We start from the raw sequence: 22,254 nt of genomic DNA, 5'->3' as shown, positions 1-22,254 counted from the left end.
GAATTGTTTAAAGTTATTAGAAAATGGTACATACAATTTTCCATGCTAGTATAGGCACCGGAGAGCAGCAGAGTGTCACTGAAAGTTGTCTTGCTGAAATAAGATAGTATTTGATGAAGACTCATAGTACTTGTACATTATAGTTCACTGAAACAGTCTTTGACTGGCTTTAATCCATTATTCTAACAGATGCATTCTGGCCTTTGTACTGCCCTGTAACAATTTGTGAATATTGTACGTTGGCCAAGTTAGCAGGAGGTTTCCTACAAAAGCATAACAGTTTTGATCAACAGGCTGCCAGCAACAGAACCTGGATCAGGTTAGGTCTATGGATTGCATCTAAAAGGTCTCCCGCTGCTGATAACTGAAAAGGAGCACATTTAGGATACGTGCGTCTTCCTGGGAACATATTTAAAGTTTCAAAAGCGGAAAAAAAAGTTGAACTATGCAATTAAGAAAAAAACAAAAAGCAAGAAAAGATACAGGGATTGGACCGGTTCAAAACAATGCTCTCTCTAGCAAATAAACAGGATCTGTTAGGAACTATGCCAGTACTGCTAGTATTGATGTTTTTGCCTTTCCTTCAGCAAGTCTGTTTTGATAAACAGAGAACAGTACCACAAACAGAGTAGAAGAAAAGGACTCTGATGCACAAAAAAAAAAGTAAAAATAAACACAAGTTCTCAAAGCAGCAACACATTTCTGGCCAAACCTGACAGAGTGAAGAAATTAAAGTTGTTTTTGCTATCCTCAGGGTTTAGATACACTTTTGCATAAAGATCAGGAGTTCCTCGAACTGTCGTACATAAACGCTGCCTGGGGAGCTGAATGCTTCCTCTCACATGCGCATGAGGCCCAGGGTAATGCCATGAATCTCCAGTGTAAATACTTTCAAAATTGTTCTTGTGGAGCAGAGATTTTCTGATGACTCTGTGCTTTCTGATCATATATTCCCGAAGCGACGCTACATACACCTAACTTCAATAGAAGCCGCTTCAGATTAACTGAGATACACAAGGTCCTAGTTTACAATCAGAGGAACACACACTCTGGAATGGAGGGGATGCTGGAAGGACTTTTTACCCCCATTGAGGTGGTGTTATTAACACAGTCACAGTGCCCACAGATGTTCAGGATTTGGGAACAGGGAGAGTTATTTATGCTTGCCTTATTCTTATACTCCTCCTTAGGCATCTAAGTTTGGTTCTTGGTGGAGACAAGAAAGTGGGCTATAAGGACTCCAAATAGAACCATCTTTATGTCCTTCTTTCGAGACAGGTAAAAAAACAGAGGTGCTACTCGTGCTCAGACCACCTTCATTTTTGCAAGGCCTGCATACGTTCCCATAAACTGATGCTGCTCTTTAGTGACATCTCATTATTTTCGAGCAGAAGTACCATGTTTAATTGTTACAGTACGAAAATACTTTCTGTTTACCCAGAGTATCCTTATCTGTAGAATATTGATGCACATGTGCAGATCTGTGTTCAAAGTGCCCTTTCAAGTAAGTCATTCACAAATCAACAGGTAAGCTTTCATGTTACCCAAACTACTTTTAATAGGAAATTACATGGGCTCTAAAATGACAGATCTAGTCTTACGGGTGACAAGTAAAAATGCATCCAGTTTAAAACTGAATAACAGTTTACTTACTTTGTGGTACCTGTGAAATCATGTTATTAAAAAAGTTGTATTTTAATACTTCACAGAAAATAAATGGAGGGTTTTCCTTTAAAGGAAAAATGTATGATGACAGGTCACTAGAACTATGTTGTTATCAAAATAACTACTGTTGTTATCAAAATTCCTCCCAATATTTCCGTGGAAAATTTACATTTTGAATATGAAAGGTAGTTACTTAAATTTGCTTGAGCAGATGAAGAATGACAAGTTCTTGATGTGAGATTCACTATACATGCTAAAAAGCCATCCCACACTTAATGCAAATTTCACTGATGCTGATGTCCAACCTCAGTTTTCATCTACATCCTTTCTTTGATTGCTCTAAAATAACTGCCATTTACTTTTCCATAGCCTTTCATGCACTTAGAAGAGAGCTGGTGGAGATTTGAACAAATTATTAGTCATTTCATCACTACAAATCTGACTCTGGGCTGTTTTACATTCCTGTTACTGCTAGTCAGTTTATTAAATCAGTTTAATTCTTTCAACATATCTGTAACCATGTGCTTGGTATCAGTCTTTGGACCTTGAAAAACAATGGATGTGATCAAATTTGGGCCACAGCCCAGACAAAAACTGGCTTCTATTGCTTCAGTTTCTTTTCTGTTGTACTGTACTTCACTGTCTAACTGGGTCTTAACAAAAGTACAAACATTTGGAGAAGTGTAATTTCCCCCAGGGAAGATAGGCCAATGTGACCGCCTTAAATTATACTGATCAAAGTGATGTACTGATTTTCAGAAATGCACACATACATACGCTTCCAAAGTGTTTGTTCTGGAATTGATATACAGCAGAGTCAATAATTCTCAGGAATTCCTCTGACTTCTTTAGGACAGAGCCTACAGACACTCGCTATTTTTATTCAGCGTTTATCATTGTCACACGCTGCTGTTTCACACACTTTCATCTACAATGGCCACATCAATACCATCTGGTTATGTTAAAGGCTTAAGGCAGAATAGTAAAGACGTAGATGTGTACGTAACGCTCTTTCAGGTGCGGGAATGGCAACAGTTTCCACGTCCCACAAGATCTGCCCCTCAACACCAGGCAAAGCTGAATGGGAACACTTAGGGCACTCATTCAGATGGGGAAAAATGAGGTTCAGATGGGGAAAAATGAGGTTCAAGCTGATTTCTACGTTTTACTTAACAACAGCATGGTAAGACAATGTCAACAAATTCAGCACAAGAGTTTTCCCCTCTCCTTTTCCTTTCTAAATAGTTCTTCCAGAATTCAGTACCTAAGATGTGCTTCAGCTGTGCCACAGTGCCCATATGATTGTTTGCATCTTATTCTAATGACCAACAAATAAATACTATCTAGCAGCATGGTCCTCCACAAGCAGGACCATCACGTTCTGTCATTAATGATCTGAGCAATCCATCTCCAGCAGCGAGAGTGGAGAAATCTATGGGAAATCACTATTCTTTGGAAAGGGTGCCATGTACAGGACAAGCTTCCACTGAAAATGTACCAAGATCCAAACCTGTTGTCACGAAAAGGAATGAATAAAGAATAAACGATAGGAAAACAATTGCATCCATTGGTCACAACTGGATGTGAAGCAACAGCGGAAAGCAACATCCCTGTCTAAAGCTAATCTAGTCTTAGTCCCTGTCTAAAACTAACCAAACCCAAAGAATTCTCAGCTGGAAAGTGCCAACAAAACATTAAAATGCATAAATAGTGACAAAAAAAGTTCAACACATTTGGAAAGATATACTATAATAATTTGCCTGCCCTAAAAAGGTACCATGTTATCAGGTGTGCCTGGCATTCACTGTTCTTCTCACACCACTAATCCAGAAAGGATAGTGAATCTGTTTTCCAGTTGCTAGTATACCAGGTTTTGTTTTAATCCCCTCGAGCAAGTCAACATTATGATATTTAAGCCTGCTGAACTGAAAAAAAAAAATTACAATTTTGCTAAAAAAGGCTATTTGTACTCTCAGTTCTGTAGTACAAAATTTAAAATGTAATTATTTTTTCCCATTTACAGAATATTTTCCCATTTACAGTTCACTAACACAATTTCTCAGAATAAAGTGTGGTAGAACTACTAAAATGTTCCTTTTATCCTGCTCTGTTTATTACTGGAGACACAGCCAAAAGCTGAGCATATCCCTGGGTACGTATGGGTTTTTCCAGAAGTGGCATAGACTCTTCTGAGATTTATGGAAATGAAAGTAAAATGCATTTCAAGAAGCACACTATATCTGTGTGGAATTCAGATTTCATTCACATGGGAAATGTCATACGATGGGAAATACAGTCCTCAAGTAAAGTTGTGTTTATCAGAAGTTTGTTTTCCATGCAATAAATTCCAGTCAGAGTTGCTAGATTGAAAAGGACATGTCAACCTTATCTTTTAAAAACTACCAGGATTGCTCTGCCATTTTATTCTGATGAGAATGAAAAACAAAATTCTCATTCAGCAGTGACAGAAACGTGAAACGTTCATATAAAATGCACAAGGAAACGACATTTTAGAACTCATTTCAGTACCGTAAAACAGCAATAGTGCTAAAAAATCTCAAATGCATAACAAAGTGTAATTCAATTCTTGTTACATTATATTCCAGAACAGACCAATTCTTGGACTTCCACATAGCAAATGGTGAAATGATCCTGACCTCTTAGAACACAAATTGTTTTTCTTCCACTTTGTGTCTGGAGGGCCTAAAAGAATGACAACTATGTTCCACACTGTAATTTATAAAGCGCCCTTAATCTACATAATTTATATTACACAGAATACATGTGACTGCCACAATAGAATGGAATGCCCCGGATGGATAATTCATTTATCTGCTCTGTAATGGGTAACAACTGGTTGGCTGCATTTCACTCTGTGATACTGCCTTTATTTTTACCAAAGGCTGAGACAGTAATTTCCCCAGCCCTAACAGTAAGGGTGGCTGAAAGTTACGCCTGGACTGTCTGCTGTGGAGTCTCCAAAAGGCTGGATGTGGAGCGGCCACCCCAAACCATCTGATTACCACTTGACACCGGACACAAGAAAGAGCCAAGAGGGAAATTTCCATAATTATATCATGCTTCATGCAAACTAGAAGGTTCAATAGGTGAAGAGGTCTTATAAGGAATTTGAACATTTTTCATTTTATCATTAGGTAATGACATTTTAATAGTTTAATTAACCATCGGGCAGTGAGAAGTCTAGCATGAGAACGGTTGTAAAAGCCTAATAATTAAGTCACGAAATAAGATATGCTGCAGGGAAGGAGACACAATCCTATTTGCATCTTGAAAATGGCTGGGTGACAGAACAAGAGAGAGGCTGCCAGTGTTCAAGGGAGGCCATAAAGGTATTTAACACAGATAACAGTACTAACTAACATAGGTATTTCTAAAAAAATCCAAACTTCAAATAATAAAAACGTGTAAAATCATGTTCAGAAGAAAATTCTAAATAAAAAATGTTAAATTATAAAAAATACTTTTGATATTTAGCCACACAACCTCCTCATTTGGAACAAAAAGCACATAAAATAAAATAACCCTAAGACCTTACAGAACAACACAAGTGTTAATACGTGGTGTTATTAGTTTTGTTGCTCACCTATCCAGAACTTTAAATAAGGTGAAAATGTAAAAATAGACAATTGCCCAACTTCTAAGCAACTACCACCTGGAAGGATCTCATGTGAATTCCCACCACCTCAAAGAGTTACATCTGATCATGAAGTGGCATGGAAACTGCCATGCTACCAACTATTGATAGCAACAGAAGGAACAAGTCCCAGTGCCACCGTGATGCTGGGATAGCCAAAGAGCAGGGAGTTAGCAAAGAAGGTCCCTGCAGGTCCCTCAGCCAACACTGATCCCCTGCCCTAAAGTATGAACAGCTCTGTGGCTTTTTTCTCCCCTTGGCGTCCATTAGTGCAAAAGACTCAAAAGTACCAGTTGTAGCCAACTAACAAGTGACAGTCGTACACAGACATGGCTGAGTAACACATCAATTGCAATTGGAAAGAAAGAAAACACCCGGCCCTCCACTGACAGCGAACTTAAATGAGTTACTTATAAAAAAAGAAATCTACCACCAAGAACAATCAAAAACCAGCAAACCCTGAAGCTCTCTGTCCCTGAGTTTTCCCCAAAAGAAACTTCAGGACTTTTGTTTTTTTTGTTAGATTACTCCAGGAACTTGCAACAGATTTACTTCATTCTCTTAAGGTGTTGTAGGTGGCTTAAAGTACTACAGTAAGTAAAGCTTGCGTAAAATGCTTATAAGTGTTTGTAAATTTACTGGGTATGGGTAGCAATTTGAAAAATCACAAGTGAAATTCTATTAGTATACATTTTCTCTTTAAAATAAATATATTTCAGCAATTACATCGCATGTTCACATACGTAGCATGGCAGACGAAAAGAGGGAGAATTTATGATGATGCCAAATCGCAGTGATAGAAGAAACATAAAGGTTAACAGCACCAGCTGCCTATGGCCCCAAGTTCATTTTATCTCCAAAGAGCACTTGTATATAGACTTCGACTACAGAAATATTCTCTGCATGGAATACGGAAAGAGAGGGTTGGACTGTTGGACTGAGGGTTGGACCACACCTAACTACTGTAAAGCCTAGTCACTGATGAACAATGCCCTTCCAAGGTGTGGTAAGATGTCCAAAGCACTGTGGAGATGGTCTTCAGAGCACTACAAAGCACCTGAAGTTGGTTGTGTATATTAATAAGTATATGGCTGTAGCACATCTAATTCATATCAACTCACCTGTCATAGATGGTGCCAGTTTTCTTTGCCCTTTGTGGTCCACAGTACCTTCATAAGCCACAGTCACATCATAAACCGCATCCAGATAGTCTTTCATTGTGTCAATGGCTACGTGAGTTGCCTTCACGCGTGGCGTTAGCACGTGTTTTAATATAGCGAGACCTAGAGTGGAAAAGAAAAACACAGCGTTTGAAAGTAAACTATGGTATAATCACAAACAGAACATGGTGCCAAGGAACTTCAGTACCCTCACTCAAGATCTCAAAACGTTTATTTTTTAATCTCATTTCTCAGCTGAGACAGAAGTGCTCGTGTGCACACAGCATATGCTCTACTGAGTACATGTAAAAGATAAACAGAAATCCTACAGGGTATTAATGTCAAAAACGCTGTTCAACAAGAGTCCTTTTTACAGTTCCTGCTCTAGAAGCAGTGATGGTTTTAATGTGGCTCATAAGTGATGAAATAGCACTTCTCTCTACTGTTTACATTTGTCCAACTGAGGTAAAAAAATAGAGCAAATTAACTCAGAAATACTTAACGCACAGGACATCATCTCCTGAAATCCTGTATCAAAACCAGATTTGAAACAGGCAAGGCACAAGCACGGATAATTTTAAGCATGTCTAATGCTTATCTGGCATTTTATTTCCAAAGGACAAACCAACTCTGAGAGTCTTCACTTTGGGGAAGCACAGGGAAAAGCAGTTAAGATTCAAGACAACTTCAGCTCACTGCAATGACTTGTTGCTACAGAAAACGGGACATGCCACTTTATCCTTGCAGTTGTTTCCCTTACTGCTTTTTTCCTGTGTGCTTGTTCCTGCTGCTAATTTGCACTGTAGTGCCTCCCCGACTTCCATCAGCTCACAGAACTCACCATCCCAACAGAAAACTAAGCAGGGAAGGGAAAATACGGCACTGAGAACAATGCGGAAACCCCCTCTGTTTTCCGTCGAAAATCAAATCCATAGTTACAGATGTGGTTGTCCTTAACTATCCGGGCCAAGACACAGAGATTGGTATGTCAAGGACACCACAACACCAGGTTTAACAGCACTCTGCAAGTCCTAATAAAGTATTTAATCTTCATGTTTGCTCCAGCTGACCACTTCCATGTAGAGCACAGTTAAGAACATACAAATACACTGGGCTCAAAAATATAAACCTTATTCTATTTCCAGAATTTTAATAAATAATGACTTTCAAAATAAAAACAAGCAAAAAGCGTGGCCTGCAGGGCGAGGGAAGTGATTCTGACTCTCTATTCCTCTCTTGTGAGACCTCATCTGGAATACTGTGTCCAGTTCTGGAATCCTCAAGGTAAGAAGGAGATGGAGCTGTTGGAATGGGTCCAGAGGAGGCTACAAAGATGATCAGAGGGCTGGAGCACCTTCCCTATGAGGACAGGCTGAGAGAAGAGAAGGCTCAGAGAAGAACTTATAGTGACCTTCCAGTACCTGAAGGGGCTACAGGAAAGCTCGAGAGGGGCTATTAATAAAGGCTTGTGGGGATGGGACGAGGGGCAATGGGTATAAACTGGAGAGGGGCAGATTTAGACTGGACATTAGGAAGAATTTCTTCACCATGAGAGTGATGAGGCACTGGCACAGATTGCCCAGGGAAGCTGTGGATGCACCATCCCTGGAGGTGTTCAAGGCCAGGTTGGATGGGCCTTGGGCAGCCTGAGCCAGTGGGAGGTGTCCCTGTCCATGGCAGGGGGGTTGGAACTGGATGATCTTGAAGGTCCCTTCCCACCCAAACCATTCTATGACTCTTATGATTCAACGATTCTATGATTATATGTGTCAATGATTCAATGATTCTATGATTCAATGATTCTATGATTGGAACTAGATGATCGTTAAGGTCCCTTCCAACCCAAATTATTCTATGATTCTAAAAAAATCAAAACCAAAAAACCCTGAACATTCTTATGATCTGAACACAGCTCTTCCATGCTTACTTGAAAGTGCTTCCATGAAAAAAGCATATTATGCAAAATTTTTCACTATTTTGCTATAAAATGTGTGTCTTTCTTAAACAGAAAGATCAGAATAAAATTACAATTATTCTTTTCTAGCCTTATTTTTCATTGGCTTACTCTTCAGTCCATATCTAAAGAACCACCCACTGCTGCTGACAGATGAAGAAGAAATTTCTCTAACCCAAGGTATTGTGGAATTGCTTTTGATCACTTTCTTATTGCAAAATCAATTAAATGATACTATATCATGTCCTGATTTTGTACTGAACTTCTGTTGCTTTTTGGGTAAAGCACACTTTGATTTAAGATTATGAAAATATCTACCGAACACTGTAAGACAGTGCTAGTTTCTAAATGTTCTAACAATCCTAAAGTTCAAAATTTCAGTATAAGTCATTATCTTGATTTCTTCATATTGGCTAAGAATCTCCTTGTCTCAACACAGAGATAAAAGGTTATTTTCTGGCACTCCTTCTGAAGTCATTGTTCTAAGCTTCACCGGTAATAGCTGTAACTGCCTATGCAAAATGTCATATGGATCATGTAAATATTTTGAAGCATAGCACGGTGGTAGTGTTTTCTTAGCTTGTGAACTGTTACATCAAACAGCTCATTATGTTATGTTTCCAAATGTTTACTCTGTAAATGAAGCACTGAATATTCTAGTGTTGTGTCAGCAATGATATTAGTGTGGACAATCCACTCAATGCAACTCTTGTTGATACAAATTCCCAAACATATTCTAAAAACACCATCTTTCCTGCCCAACTCACCTTCTCCTTCCCCAAACTATTACTGTGGGGAAGAAAAAGGGAAAACAGGCTTCAGTGAGGACCGAATCCTCCAGACAAGTTCATTTCTGCACCTAAGACTATTTGGTGGCGAGTTTTCTGAATCCATGACCAGTTTTGGCGATGAAGACAGGCAGTGACAATCTGTGAAGTACAGCCGTAGGTAGAATAGGCCCTTCTTAACTCCACGTGATACCAGTGAACTCTCGAAGGTTTAAGTAAAAAATGAGTATGCACCTAATTAAAATCAATCAAGTCCATTATCTGCTACTCAGAAACACTCCAGTGCATGACAAACCGGCAGCAACAACAGCAGCGGAGCACATACTTTTAAAGTATCTATTTTATAAAAACATTAACCACACATTCTTGTAACTGCTTCATGATCTTTGCTAAAATCAACATAACAGAATTTAAACCCAAGTAGTTACAGTAAAGTTACCTTGGCAAGGGGCCCGCATCCAATTCACAAAACACACTGTGCTGAAACTGTTTTTAATGTTGTGCAATACTAAGTTAGGAGACTCTGTCAAAGTATTTGAGGTCATGAGATTTTATTTTAAACGCCAAAGAAAATGAACTAGATGTCTAATAATGCACAACTTTACCTTAAAATGCTGTAGCTCTGCTCTTCTATGTCAGCTAACTTTTAGATTATAAAAAGACATAAAAAATATGAAAATTATGTGAAAATCTGAAGAAATATGGAGGACTTTGGCCCTTCAAATATCATCTGTTTACTAGACTATAATAAAAAACAGAACTACTTCAGAAAGTCTGCAGGAAAACTGAAGGAAGTAAACTAAGTTTAGGAAGTCCAAAGGCTCAAATAATGAAAGTCTATAGAACTGAACTTTTCATCTAAACACGAAAGAACAAAACACACCAAAACATCATTTATCTAACCTCTCAAGGTCAAGTTACACATATAATAGCTAAGCAATACTCTATGGAGAAGATCTCCCTTCCTCTTCCCTTCATCCAGCCCAAAAACTCACAGAGCTGATCAGTGCAGGAAGGCCATCTACATTTTCAGTCTTGGAACCCATTAGTCATATTTATATTCCTGATGCGCACACACATTTCTAAATGAAAACAATAGAAAACCAGCTCTACATTGAGAATATCTTACATTAGCATTACCACATTTCATCAAAAAGAGTTACGTTCTCACTGAAAGTGGATGTCCCAAGTAGCTTGAGGGTTCTTCCCTCCCCTATAAAATCATGTTACTTGGCAGCAATACAAAAACTGAAAGCAGGGTGAAAAACAATAAATTGATTTCAATACAAATTAGATTCTTATTTTTCTATTTTCATATGTGAGCTTGGAAAGCTGTAGGGTGTCCCAAGTACTCACCCAACATTGAGTTCCTACCAGCCTTCTGGAACACTACCTACTAGAAACCAGAGTCAGACTTACAAAATGACATATGGTGGGAGAGCTCATCCCCTTGTATGCTAGTATTCCACTGACTCACATAAATAGGTCTCAGCTGATAACAGCATTAAAAAAAATTGCATACCCCTGTGAAAAGTGTCTTCTGTTACCATGAACTGAAGTACAAGAAATGCAAGTTATCCCCCCAAGAAGAGTATGACCATCCCACAGCAAAACAACACACTTTGATACACTTTGTTTCGTGGTGGGTTTCTACAGAAATACAGTTTAGCTTCTTGATTTTCTAAACTTAATTTTCTAAGGATGACTTTCAACAACGGAAATCCCTTCTTCATCCCGATGGTACATTCCTCCAATACTACTCAAGGCTAATATCCTGCTCTTTTTCAAAATTATGCTCTCCTTTCTCCACATCCCATTGTTCACTTTTACATCAAACTTGCTTACATGAAACGTGTGGAAAAAATATCACCAAAAGCTATTTTCTTTAGAGACAAATAACATTTATAGATATTAAATACTTCAGATTGCTTTAAAATACAATCTGAAACCAATGCCAAGATCTAGAAGGGAAACATTTTCGATTAGCTCAGTTGAAATACCTCTTTTTTACGTGACCTGTAAAAGCAATTTTCAGATAAGCATATCCGGCACGTACAAATATCTTAGCAGAAAGCATGATACTAGTCAAGATAAGCTTAGCATTAAAAAACATTTACATTTGCAACTTTTCTGCATAAAAACAAGGCAGATAATAAATGAATACCTGAAGTGTTTGTTTGATTAAATGACCTTCGTTAGATATCAAACATTACTACAAAATTCCATAAATGCCTTTCACTGGGGAAGACTGTTTTGTCTTCATTCACCACAAGCAAGCCAAGTTAGATTTAACAAGTTTCTTACCCCTTTCTCTGACTTTTCAGAGTCAGTAACATTAGGAGTGCTTTGGATTATTACTATTTACTTTCAAAAATTTAAAATGCCATCTCTTAACAATTGGATAAAATTCTTATTTGACTAAACCTAAGAAATTTGTGGTCATTTGGAACATTCTAGAGATCTAACTAGTAGAAAATTATCAGAAATCTATAAACATATATGACATCTGACGCAAAAAAAAAAACCCCAAGACTGACTCTATAACTTGGGAACTGAGAGTGGGAAGGGAGAGACAGAGATGGTTACAGAACATGCTCTAACTTGTCACAGTGAGACAAGGCTCAACTCGCTCGCTTCACTCAGTACGAGTGGACATATGTTCAAATTAATGCTTTCTTACCCTCAGCCAGAAATGTCGCTGTGCAAAAGTGAACAGCAAGTTAACACCTAGTTTCTTGTGAAACTGAAGAAATCTGCAGCAGAAATTTTTCAATTACTGACAGAGGATGAAGAGTTCCCAAAGATGGAGTTGGTGATCAAAGGAATCCATTTTTTTTGTTGGAAGATGATGTGAAAGCACAAACAACGGAGATTCTCCTCAGCCTTTCAGTAAATGATCTACAGAATTGCTCTGAACGCGGCAGCACTGTATGCAGCTGTGTGTCAACTCAGTAGGGAACTATTTTGAAGGTGATGGTAGTTGATTTTCTTAAGCTGTAAAATAAAAAGAGCTACAGGCACAGTCTCATTTTTTTTCATGTCAGACCTCGTATATTGGGTACATATAAATGGAACAAACTTTATACCAGAAGCTGGTACAAAAAATAATAACCTTATATTTTATGGGGTTTATAGTAATTTTGTGGTATAGTCCAGTTCAAAGACCCAGCCTTTGAAGAGTTACAGCTGGAATCAAATACATAAATTAAAGATTACCACCTCTAACATTATGACAAGATTAGAGTTAAATCCCTACCAAAATATGAGTGCCACCCACATATTTCAATTCCCTGGACTCAGCAACTCAAGCCCACTGACTAGTGTGGAAGAATTACTGCACCTTTAAGATGCCTAAAAACACAGACTGGAGCCTAAAAGAGGTCATCAGTAGGTAAATCAACAGCATGACTGAAATCAGATTTTGAAGAGGGTAATCACAGATTTTGAAGAAGGCTACAAAGATGATCCAAGGGCTGGAGCACCTTCCATGAGAGGACAACCTGAGAGAGTTGGGGTTGTTTAGCCTGGAGAAGAGAAGGCTCAGAGGAGATCTTATAGTGACCTTCCAGTACCTGAAGCGGGCTACAAGAAAGCTGGGGAGGGACTGTTTACAAAGGCATGGAGTGATAGGATGAGGAGGAACGGCTATAAATGGGAGAAGTGAAGATTTAGACTAGACATGAGGAAATTCTTCATGCTGAGGGTGGTGAGGCATTGGCACAGGTTGCCCAAGAAAGTAGTGGCTGCCCCCTCCTTGCAAGCGTCCAAGGTCGGGCTGGATGGGACCTTGAGCAGCCTGATCTAGTGAGAGGTTGGAATTAGATGACCTTCAAGGTCCTTTCCAACTTAAGCCATTCTATGATTCCATGAGTCACGTTAGCTGATTGCTCCCATATAGTGGAAAAGTAAAGTGGAGTCTAAGCTAAGATTACTGACTATATACTTAAATATTGAAACATGGAAGGCAAAAGCTCAGGGGACAAGGGGTAAAAGACATGCTGTCCCATCCTTAGATCTTTCAGAGAGCAGAGGGAGAAATATTTGATTTGATTATGAGAATCTTACCAGACACCAACCACACCAAAACATGGAGAAAGAGAGACTGCTGGTAGAAGTTGCTGGAATCATCATGAACAGCCACCTACTTTCCATCAGGAAAGGACAACCAGGTGTATCAGGTTCAAACCCAGCCATATGGCTTGCATTCTCATCTTCTTGGAAGTGGGGGGGTTTGTTTTCCTCTGACAGAAATATGAAAACCTGACACGTCGTCACCTGATATTCTGGCAACATTGCTCATGCAGTTTGCTGTGGCTGTGAAATCCCAGCAATTATTGCTATTTTGGACAAGAAAGATAAATACCAGATTAATTTTCTCAACTTCTCAGATTTTAACTCATCCTATGAATAACTCCTGCATTAATCCTACCAGAAATAACCAAACAAGCAAGTTTTAGAGAGGTAATTTTTGTTCCTTCTTTTAAACTTCAAGAAGTGCATTTTTCCTTCCTCAATGCAATCAAACCGTATTCGGAGATTAAAATGCTTCCCATTCTATCCTGGGTAAGAATCCGACCTGATTGGAATTTTCTGCCACTTGTAAAACATGTAGAATGTGTAATCTTCAGTTTCTGAGGGTACTAGCATTACGCTGACAACTTTCTCAGTTCACTGCCATAAAACCAGTATTCCTGGAAGTAAGCAACTTTTTATTTCTCATTGGATACAATTGTAGACAGAACTTACAATAGAGCTCAAATTAATTAGAGCAGAGTTTTGCTGTGCCAAATCTATCAGTGCTGAAGGCTGATAGGCATGTATCAGTCTCCAACATGAAAACAATGAATATTAATGCTCTAATTTTATCAGTTTTACCTCTAGATGTTTTTGGCATTCTTTGGCTTTAAAAAAACAAAAACCTGGCAGTGCATTCAACTTGAACTTGCCAAGGTAGTTCATAACAAGTTTGAAAGAACAGGCCATGGATTTATTTTTTACTGTATAATATCCTTTATTTCTTTCTAAAACTAGCAAGAAAGTACACGGTCCTACGGCTTCCTTAGAAGTTTTTCTGTGCGTTATAGCCTTCAGTCTCAACTTATGCATATCCCGATCTATCGGATCTGCTCTTTGTGTTTGAATTGCCCGTGTTTCAGAAAGACAAAAAACATCGGCTCTTGCTAGGAGTCAAGATTTTGTGTACAACCGAAGTCCTACGGCAGAACAAACTGTAACATCGATTATTATCGGTATTTAAAGAAGTCGCATCTCTTTCAAGGGCAACCTCCACCATGTTTGAATGCTTTTGTTGTTTGATACCCTTCCATCCTATTCATAGACAGATAAGATTTATTCATACATTCATATAAATGAGGAAAGATATAATAGTTGAAACCAGCAAAGTAAAAATATTCCTTTGCATGTCATAGAGTCATAGAGTCATAGAATCACCAGGTTGGAAAGGACCCACCGGATCATCGAGTCCAACCATTCCTAACACTCCCTTAAACCATGTCCCTAAGCACTTCATCCACCCGTCCCTTAAACACCTCCAGGGAAGGCGACTCAACCACCTCCCTGGGCAGTCTGTTCCAGTGCCCGATGACCCTTTCCGTGAAAAATTTTTCCCTGATGTCCAGCCTGAACCTCCCCTGGCGCAGCTTCAGGCCAATTAAGCCTTTTTTTTTATACATTTCTTTTTGTTGAACTCATCCTAGGACCAACAGAAGAATTTATCAGTGGGGAAAAGCAGATCTAGAGGATTCTGCACTAGAAATGGGGATACTTCCTGTTTAATAAATATTTGGTTTGAGAGTTTTTAAAAGGAGTAAGCCTTACAAAATAAAAGCAGACCAATACTGGATAAGAAGACACCTGAAGGAATGAACTGGTGCTCTGAAAGCACAAAACCTGTTCTGCTGCTTTGCAGACCGTAGAGATATATTAAGAAATTTGTTAAAATAATAATAATGACAACAAAAGCCTTTTCTTTACCCTGAAAAAGGTGGAAAGGGGGGAAAAAAAAAGGTCAAAACCCCTCTCTGAACTCTCAAAGAACCACCAACCCAAAGGAAACATGCAACTTTCACTTCCAACAGGAAACTGAAGCGACGAATAAATACATTATGACTTAAGCTCCCCTGCTCATACACGCAAATTCCATTCTTCCCATGGAGGAGAAGAAAAGCATATATCCTTTTGGACAAGAGTTAACAATACTTAATAGCTTGATGATATCAACAGGCTGATTCACAGACTTGTGAATTCATTTCAGCGTGTCACAGAAATTAATTTACCAGACCTATTTGTTATTCTTTGTTTACCTTCAGGGTGAATTATTTCACTTTTGGTCAACAGGAAAAAACAAAACCAGGAAACATGTTCACTGAACTGTTGGACTTAAAAGTTTACGTGTGTTGTGCATATGATGTGAGAAAAAAAAATGAAAAAACCTGGGACCGTTAAGATTTTTTGCAAGCCTTCCCAAAGACGAAGTAATTCCATCTGTGGTTATAGAGATGATGCCAACAATCAAAGTGACTATAGAATAAAATTCAGCCAAGGAAGGGTGAGACTGGAAAGTAGAGAGAGGAACAAAACCAAAAAAGTCATGGTGGTACTATCAGTAATTAAAAATGGAGTGATGGAAGACTTTTTCTTTTAAGGCATAACAACATCTATGCAAAATATTCTTTATATTGAGTAACAACTGTAATTGGAGCTGCAATGTCAACTTAGAACAGTGCCCTGATCCGACATAGATAATTCTTATATCCCTGAAGGAGCAAGAAAATAAATGTCCATAAATACACAGATCTAGACAGAAACTAGAGAGCTTTCTTGAGAATTAATACTCTTGCACAATGCAAAAAGCATGAAAAGCCTGTATATAAGCTACTGCCATCTTACTCTGTGGTAAAAGAAACAGTGGCTTATGCTCTTCTAACCTGTAAGTATGCATCAGGTAAGGCTCAATCATCCAGTTAAGGTGAGATCACCTTCACATTATATAATAATTTTTTATATAACACATGTTAACATCATAGTAAAGGAATGAGTTCAAAATTTTTTTTGCTTACCTTCCTTTTCAGCAAATGATTGACTATCTGCAATGACTTTTGGTATTTCTGGATTGTAACGAGTCCCCTCTGGAAAAATCACTAAATACATCTGTGGGATTAAAAAGAAACAAAACAGGCAAGTTCTTATAACGAATATAAGCTTATAATGAATGTAAGCCTTTTACAGAAATTATCATCACCTGACAGGTCCCTATTAGTATTTAGTTCACACCATTGATTACCATAAGGATACAAAGAAAAATCAGAATATTTGAGCTAAAATTTCTTAGCTCTAAGAACCCCTGTTCAGGGTTCAAAATAATTTTATTTGAATGTCCACCAATGAAAGTTGTCCATGTGAGTTAGGAAGGGAGATAGCACAAGTCAACAAAAGCGAGCAAGTGAGGAGCAGCTCATATCAACAAGAATATTGATTTTGTTCAGTGCGATATGAGGAGATTTTGAAAAGACAGTAAAATATACCACAGACGGCCTAAATTATATTTTTTTCTTTACTACTGATCTTGCATGCAGTCTTTCCTTATACTGAAATATTTAATCAGAAATACTGCTAAATGCAATGATGATAGATCAGCTAACTTATGTGCCTTAAGCAACTCACGGTATTAGATATGAAATATATTATTAACTTAAGCTCACACTTTAGCACAATTTGAACTTTAAAGTCACATTCTTTTAAGCATGCATGTCTGCAAAGTTAAATTTCCAAAGTAAGTTAGTTCGCTTGCCTATTCAGCAGCAACTCTCTATGGGTTCCCAAATTGTTACACAAGTAAAGGTTGCCCAAGTATCTGCATATCTGAGCATAAAATTATCCACTCAGATAGTCAAATTTTAGGAATTTTCCATTTGCTTGTGAAATATAACAGAGGTTTCCATCTCTCTTCCTTTTTTTCAGTGTCTCTTCTGTAGTTGATGAAATGCATCACTTATGCAGTGAAACCTCCATACTCGGGGCTCATATGCAGAAGAAAACGCTATAGCCACAGATGGTAACTACTGTGGAGTTGAACATGACACATTCACAGAAGATTCATGCCTCTGTGCCCAGACTAACTACTTAATTTGTTATCTTTGCAGAAATGAGACTCGGGGAGTATTCGAAAGAAAAAGAGATAGCGGGTTTACAAAGCAGTCCAAGGAAGATTATCAGTGAGTATAGGAAGACATGGACAAGTGGGAGTGCAGATCACGAAAAGGCGCAAAGTTAAATAAAAAACTCAGAAAGAGACATACAGGAATATAACTTTGTGCTTTTGGCCCACAGAACATCAGAGTGCATTGGTATCTGCACTAATGAATGCAAAACAGCGAGAAAAAAGGGCTGAATGCAAAAAGACAGGACCCAGCATGTGAACTCTCCAGAATCAACCCACAGTGAGGAAAGTTGAAAGATGTGCTAAAATGCAGAGGAGGGAAGAAATCTAGGAAGTGTGCCAACCAGTGAAGCCAGCAGGAGATCAAGAAAGAGAAGAACTGAGTACATAGCCCAGAGTCTGGCAGGGGAAAAAGAAGAAAACAAATATTAAGAATGGCCCAAACCAGTGTCATCAGAGTGGAGTAAAGAGAGATAGAGAAAAGGAATTAATTTTCAAGGTGTGTTTGGGAAGAACTGGCAGACTGCAGAGGCAGGTGAAGTCCAAGAACGTTCAAGGACCAGCAGAAATGCAAAAGTAAACAGATTTGGAGGGGAAAGAAAAAAAGAAAATGAGTTTAAGAGACAAGGTGCTTACTTTTTTATAACATAACAGTAGCATAAGCATAGGGACGAGTACAGGAATCATTAGATCCAGCCGCAGTCCACACTTCTCCCAGTCATGTATATACTTAATCTATGAAGTGCATTGTTGAGATATTCAAGTGACTAAGTAAAATTTTTCAGAGTTGGCTGGGAAAGGCATAAGATTCAAAACCAGAGGCACATATTTATTTATCTATAAAAGTGTTTCTATTCAAATCATATAATTCGGATCCTTAAAATGGTACTTCCAAGATGAGGTTAATTCCCTGTCCATTAAAGATTGAAGGCTCAGCTCGAAATGGTAATACTGTGGCTGTAAGAGTTACTAATTGACAGTGCAAAGAAAGTGAAGCACACAGGATAGGAACACCATTCTTGGTGGGGAGCTCAGCACTTAAAAACATGCAACAACATTATCAGTCTTCAAATCAGATCATCAGCCACTGAAAGCTGATTACACAACAGAATAGTATCTACTTACTCCAGTCCTACGAGTGTAACACAAAGCAGGGGCTGAAACTGTATTTTAATTATCCTTCTAAACCTCTAAAACACAAGCAGCTGAACAGGTTTGTTGACTAGAATCTGAGTATCTCTGAATTGAAAGCATTCCAACAAGACAGAGAAGTGGCCTTTGCTTTAAATTCAGCATATAGACGTCCTACTTAGAGTCATGTACAGACCTGCAGAAGACAAAGATATTCTGTTGGTGCAACTCAGTCTACCAAATCTACCTGTATGACCGGCTTTTCCCTTCTTGCACCGTGGGGAGCAGAAGCTAAATCCTTAAGCAGTATTCCCAAAGATAATTAGAACTACAAATCTCTAAGATTTTAATAACTAATTAAGCTTCCCTGAACTTGGATTAAGAACTGTTGAGTTGTAGGAGCATTTTAATTGCCTAGAAACATTAGCTGCAGCTAAGTCAATTTTTTATACAGAATTTTTCATTTAGGGCAATTAGCTACGTTAAAGTTATGCACTTTATCAGTGACTGCAAAATACAGTGCTTATGTTCTAAATGACACAGAAAATTTTGCCTTAGCACAGTCCCCAATTCATTGTTATATCAATTTTAGCCCAAGCAGAAGAGGTCCCTCTGTTCAGACACACGATACTTCCATGTCCATTTCTGTGTAAAGGGTGGGTGTCACCACATTGACTATCTCTCATCAATTTGAAAGCTTCAAGGAGTGGATCAGGATTCATTTAGTAGAACCCTACTGATTCTTGTTGGAGCCAGACAACCAGAAGAGACAGGGGCTACCCACAGAGTCCTCAGCGTAATGCCAACGGACTTACCACAATCCACAAATGAAATGAACAGATGATGATAACTGTTTTTACCTGACTAGCAACTCTATTAATTTCCCCAGTGTTGTCAAGATGTCCCAGGCAAAAGGAAACAGCAGTGGCACCAAGATGGGCTGTGCTGACAGAGGAGGGAGTAGGGCAGCCAAGGAAATCTGAGAGATAAATCAGAAGAGCAGAAAAGGAGCTGGTGTGGGTGGATCAGGGGAAATGGGCATGAAGCAACAGGAGTCCCTGGAGTGTGGAACAAAGCCAGACCAGATACCATAAACACACAGCGAGAAGAGGCGATAAAGAGAAAACCTGACCAACAACCAAGGTTGTTTGGAGGGCTGGCGAGAGTATCTGCCGCTCTGTAAAAGAACATATGGCATCAAGAAGTGGTAACTACCAGATAAAGACCTCTTGCATTTACTGTGCTGTTCCCAGGTGGGTGACAAGGGAAAAGTTCAAAGTTCAAAATCATATTAAACAACGCGTTTGCTTAGACTTACTATTATTTTCATTATTGCATCCTGACAACTAGACAGATTCGTATCTGAACCCATTTAGACTACTGCCTAAAAGATATGCTTCTGGTGAACTGAATAAGAAACATCAACACTCGTCTCGATAAATGGAAAAACATATGGTATGAGAAAACATATCTGGTATAACTGGAGCAAAACACAAAAGGTGATGTGAGGAAAATAGGCAAGGACATGCAGAATTTACAAAGAAATTGTCACAACTTTGCAAATTAGTAACTATCTGACACAATAATTACATTGAGCCTTATAGCAGTTGTATTAATCTGTCTGTCCGCTCCAGATTTTTATTGTTTGATTGGCACTGCCTCACATCACAAAGATTTATTCTGTCACTGAAGGAATAATAAAACCAAAATATATAGTAACCAGTTAAATGTTGGCTGTACTGAGTCGAATCTCACATCTCAGAATGCAGCTCTCCTACTCTTGATACATGATAAAAAGAAGCATAAGTTACATTTTCAGTTATCAAATGGAATGATTTGCCATTTAGAAGAGTTAACTTTCTCTATAAAACAGCCAGATTGAGTATATCAAATGCTGGCTGGATATATCATTACACTGAGAAATGTGTTTATCTTGTTACGGCTTACACTAAAACATTAACACAAAAGCGTCCTTCAAACCATGTGGCAGTCTCTGCTCTCACACCAAGACATAAGATTCCAATTTGTTAACAATCAGCTAGATTTTATGTAATTTTAAATAAAATCACATAGTTTCCACTGAGTTTTGCCAACAAAAGACCTAATAATGAACTATTTGACTGTATATTTCAATGGCAGTTTGAGAAGCAAAATAATTTCCAGAGGGAAATAAGAAAGCTTATTATTTCAAGACCTCCGCTAAGAGAACACAGGTGCAACAGCATGTGGGTCTAGCATCAGAGTTTTATGCATATCTGATATTGCTGTGCCGCATCTGGGAAGAAGGGTGGACCAACTGTGGGCAGCAAGACAGGAAAAGGGGCTGTTTAAGGCAAGCAGGTGGGTAGAAGTTATAAGACAAGGTGTGCAAGAGGCATCCTGCAGTGCGCTGTCCTTCCACAAGACGAGGCACACCAGATCTCTAATCTGGTTCAGCTGTGAACGTAAGAGGCTACGAAGCAGCCTTATTTTTCTTGTTCATGTTCCACCTACAATTCAGTTTCCATAAGCAAAAAAAAGGACTATAGTAAAACAGTAAAGGTCTGCTACGCTAAAGAGAACAGAATTCTGGTTTCGCCTTCCTACACGTCTTCAGTTTCTTAATAGGAACAGGGATGGCTCCAGACAGACTGAACATTAATCATTTGGATTCTTTTGTTTAAATTGTATGTGGAGAGAAACTGTAAATAACAAAGTGACCCTTAACACAGATTCCCGTCCATCTCCTCTCTATTGGCATATAATTCTTTCCTTAGCAGCTGAAAGGCAAGCTTTTCTCTAACACTACATTAAAGAAAGAACTCCACCACGCACACGCAGAGTGACTAAACAACAACAGCTGCTCACCAAACTGAGGGAAAGCCCACCCTGAGCTGGAGCATTCAGTGCATAAATTTTAATAAAAATTCCAGAGCAGTAAATCAATTATTTTTGCATGAAGCTGATGAGTTCAGGGTGTACTTGCTTTACTGTTTAAAATGTCTTCATTTTAAAAGCTTCACGGTGGCTCGCGAATGTCACGCTAAGTCGTAGAACTGCAAAGTTTCCTCATGAATGATGCAGTGAGGACACAGGTTATCATGTTCTTCTCCCAGCAGTAATTGTAGGTTAAAGAGCATTTACAGTATCTACATTTGGATTCTCAGACAAAGTGGATTATAGGAAGTGTAGACCATTGAGTTGTCATTTGAGGGAAGACAGTATCTTTTACCCCAGCTTTGCAAACATTTTTCTCAGTAAATAGGCTTTTGACAGCTTTGGTTTTGTATAACTTAGTGTCACTCCCTATATGTCTCAATGAAAGAGATATAAAGCAGAATGAATTTCTGCAGCAGTTACACTTATTTCTCTTCTATACTGCTACCCGAGAGAACATGAGAAAAAGCAAATCCAGGTTCTGTGCCCATTCCTCAACACCACAGAACCTCCAGAGAGCCAAATTTCATCAAAAAACAAATGTACCTACGTGGTCCCAAATTCATTAGGCATTAGTTTACATAGATTAAGTATAGGCTTTCAATTCACACAAAATTGAGGAGAGAGAAGAAAGATGATTCCAGAAAAGCAGCTGCCTTTCCATCATGGAAAGAAGAATCCACAGCTGGTGCATTTTGAAAGAAAAGCTTTAAGCTTAAACCTTCCGGTACATTCCGTTTGGGCTAAAATCACACACTAGCCTGTCCAGTCAACTTATAGCACTGCAGAAACACTGAACATCATTT

General features: G+C 38.6%; 1 protein-coding gene across 1 annotated transcript in view; it reads right to left on the bottom strand.

Moving 5' to 3' along the window:
* AGPAT5 (1-acylglycerol-3-phosphate O-acyltransferase 5) overlaps positions 1–22,254 on the bottom strand; it is a 63,536-nt gene that overhangs the window by 12,458 nt on the left and 28,824 nt on the right. Inside the window, exons 5-6 of the mRNA XM_054062898.1 lie at positions 16,302–16,392; positions 6,442–6,603 (exon numbers count right to left, since the gene is read on the bottom strand). Coding sequence (XP_053918873.1) covers positions 6,442–6,603; positions 16,302–16,392 — 253 coding nt within the window. The remainder of the gene's footprint in view (positions 1–6,441; positions 6,604–16,301; positions 16,393–22,254) is intronic.

Source organism: Cuculus canorus, chromosome 3 (genome assembly GCF_017976375.1).
Source record: "Cuculus canorus isolate bCucCan1 chromosome 3, bCucCan1.pri, whole genome shotgun sequence".
NCBI classification, from domain to species: domain Eukaryota; kingdom Metazoa; phylum Chordata; class Aves; order Cuculiformes; family Cuculidae; genus Cuculus; species Cuculus canorus.
Note: the sequence above shows the minus strand (reverse complement) of the source record. Positions and strands in the feature narration are given on the sequence as shown.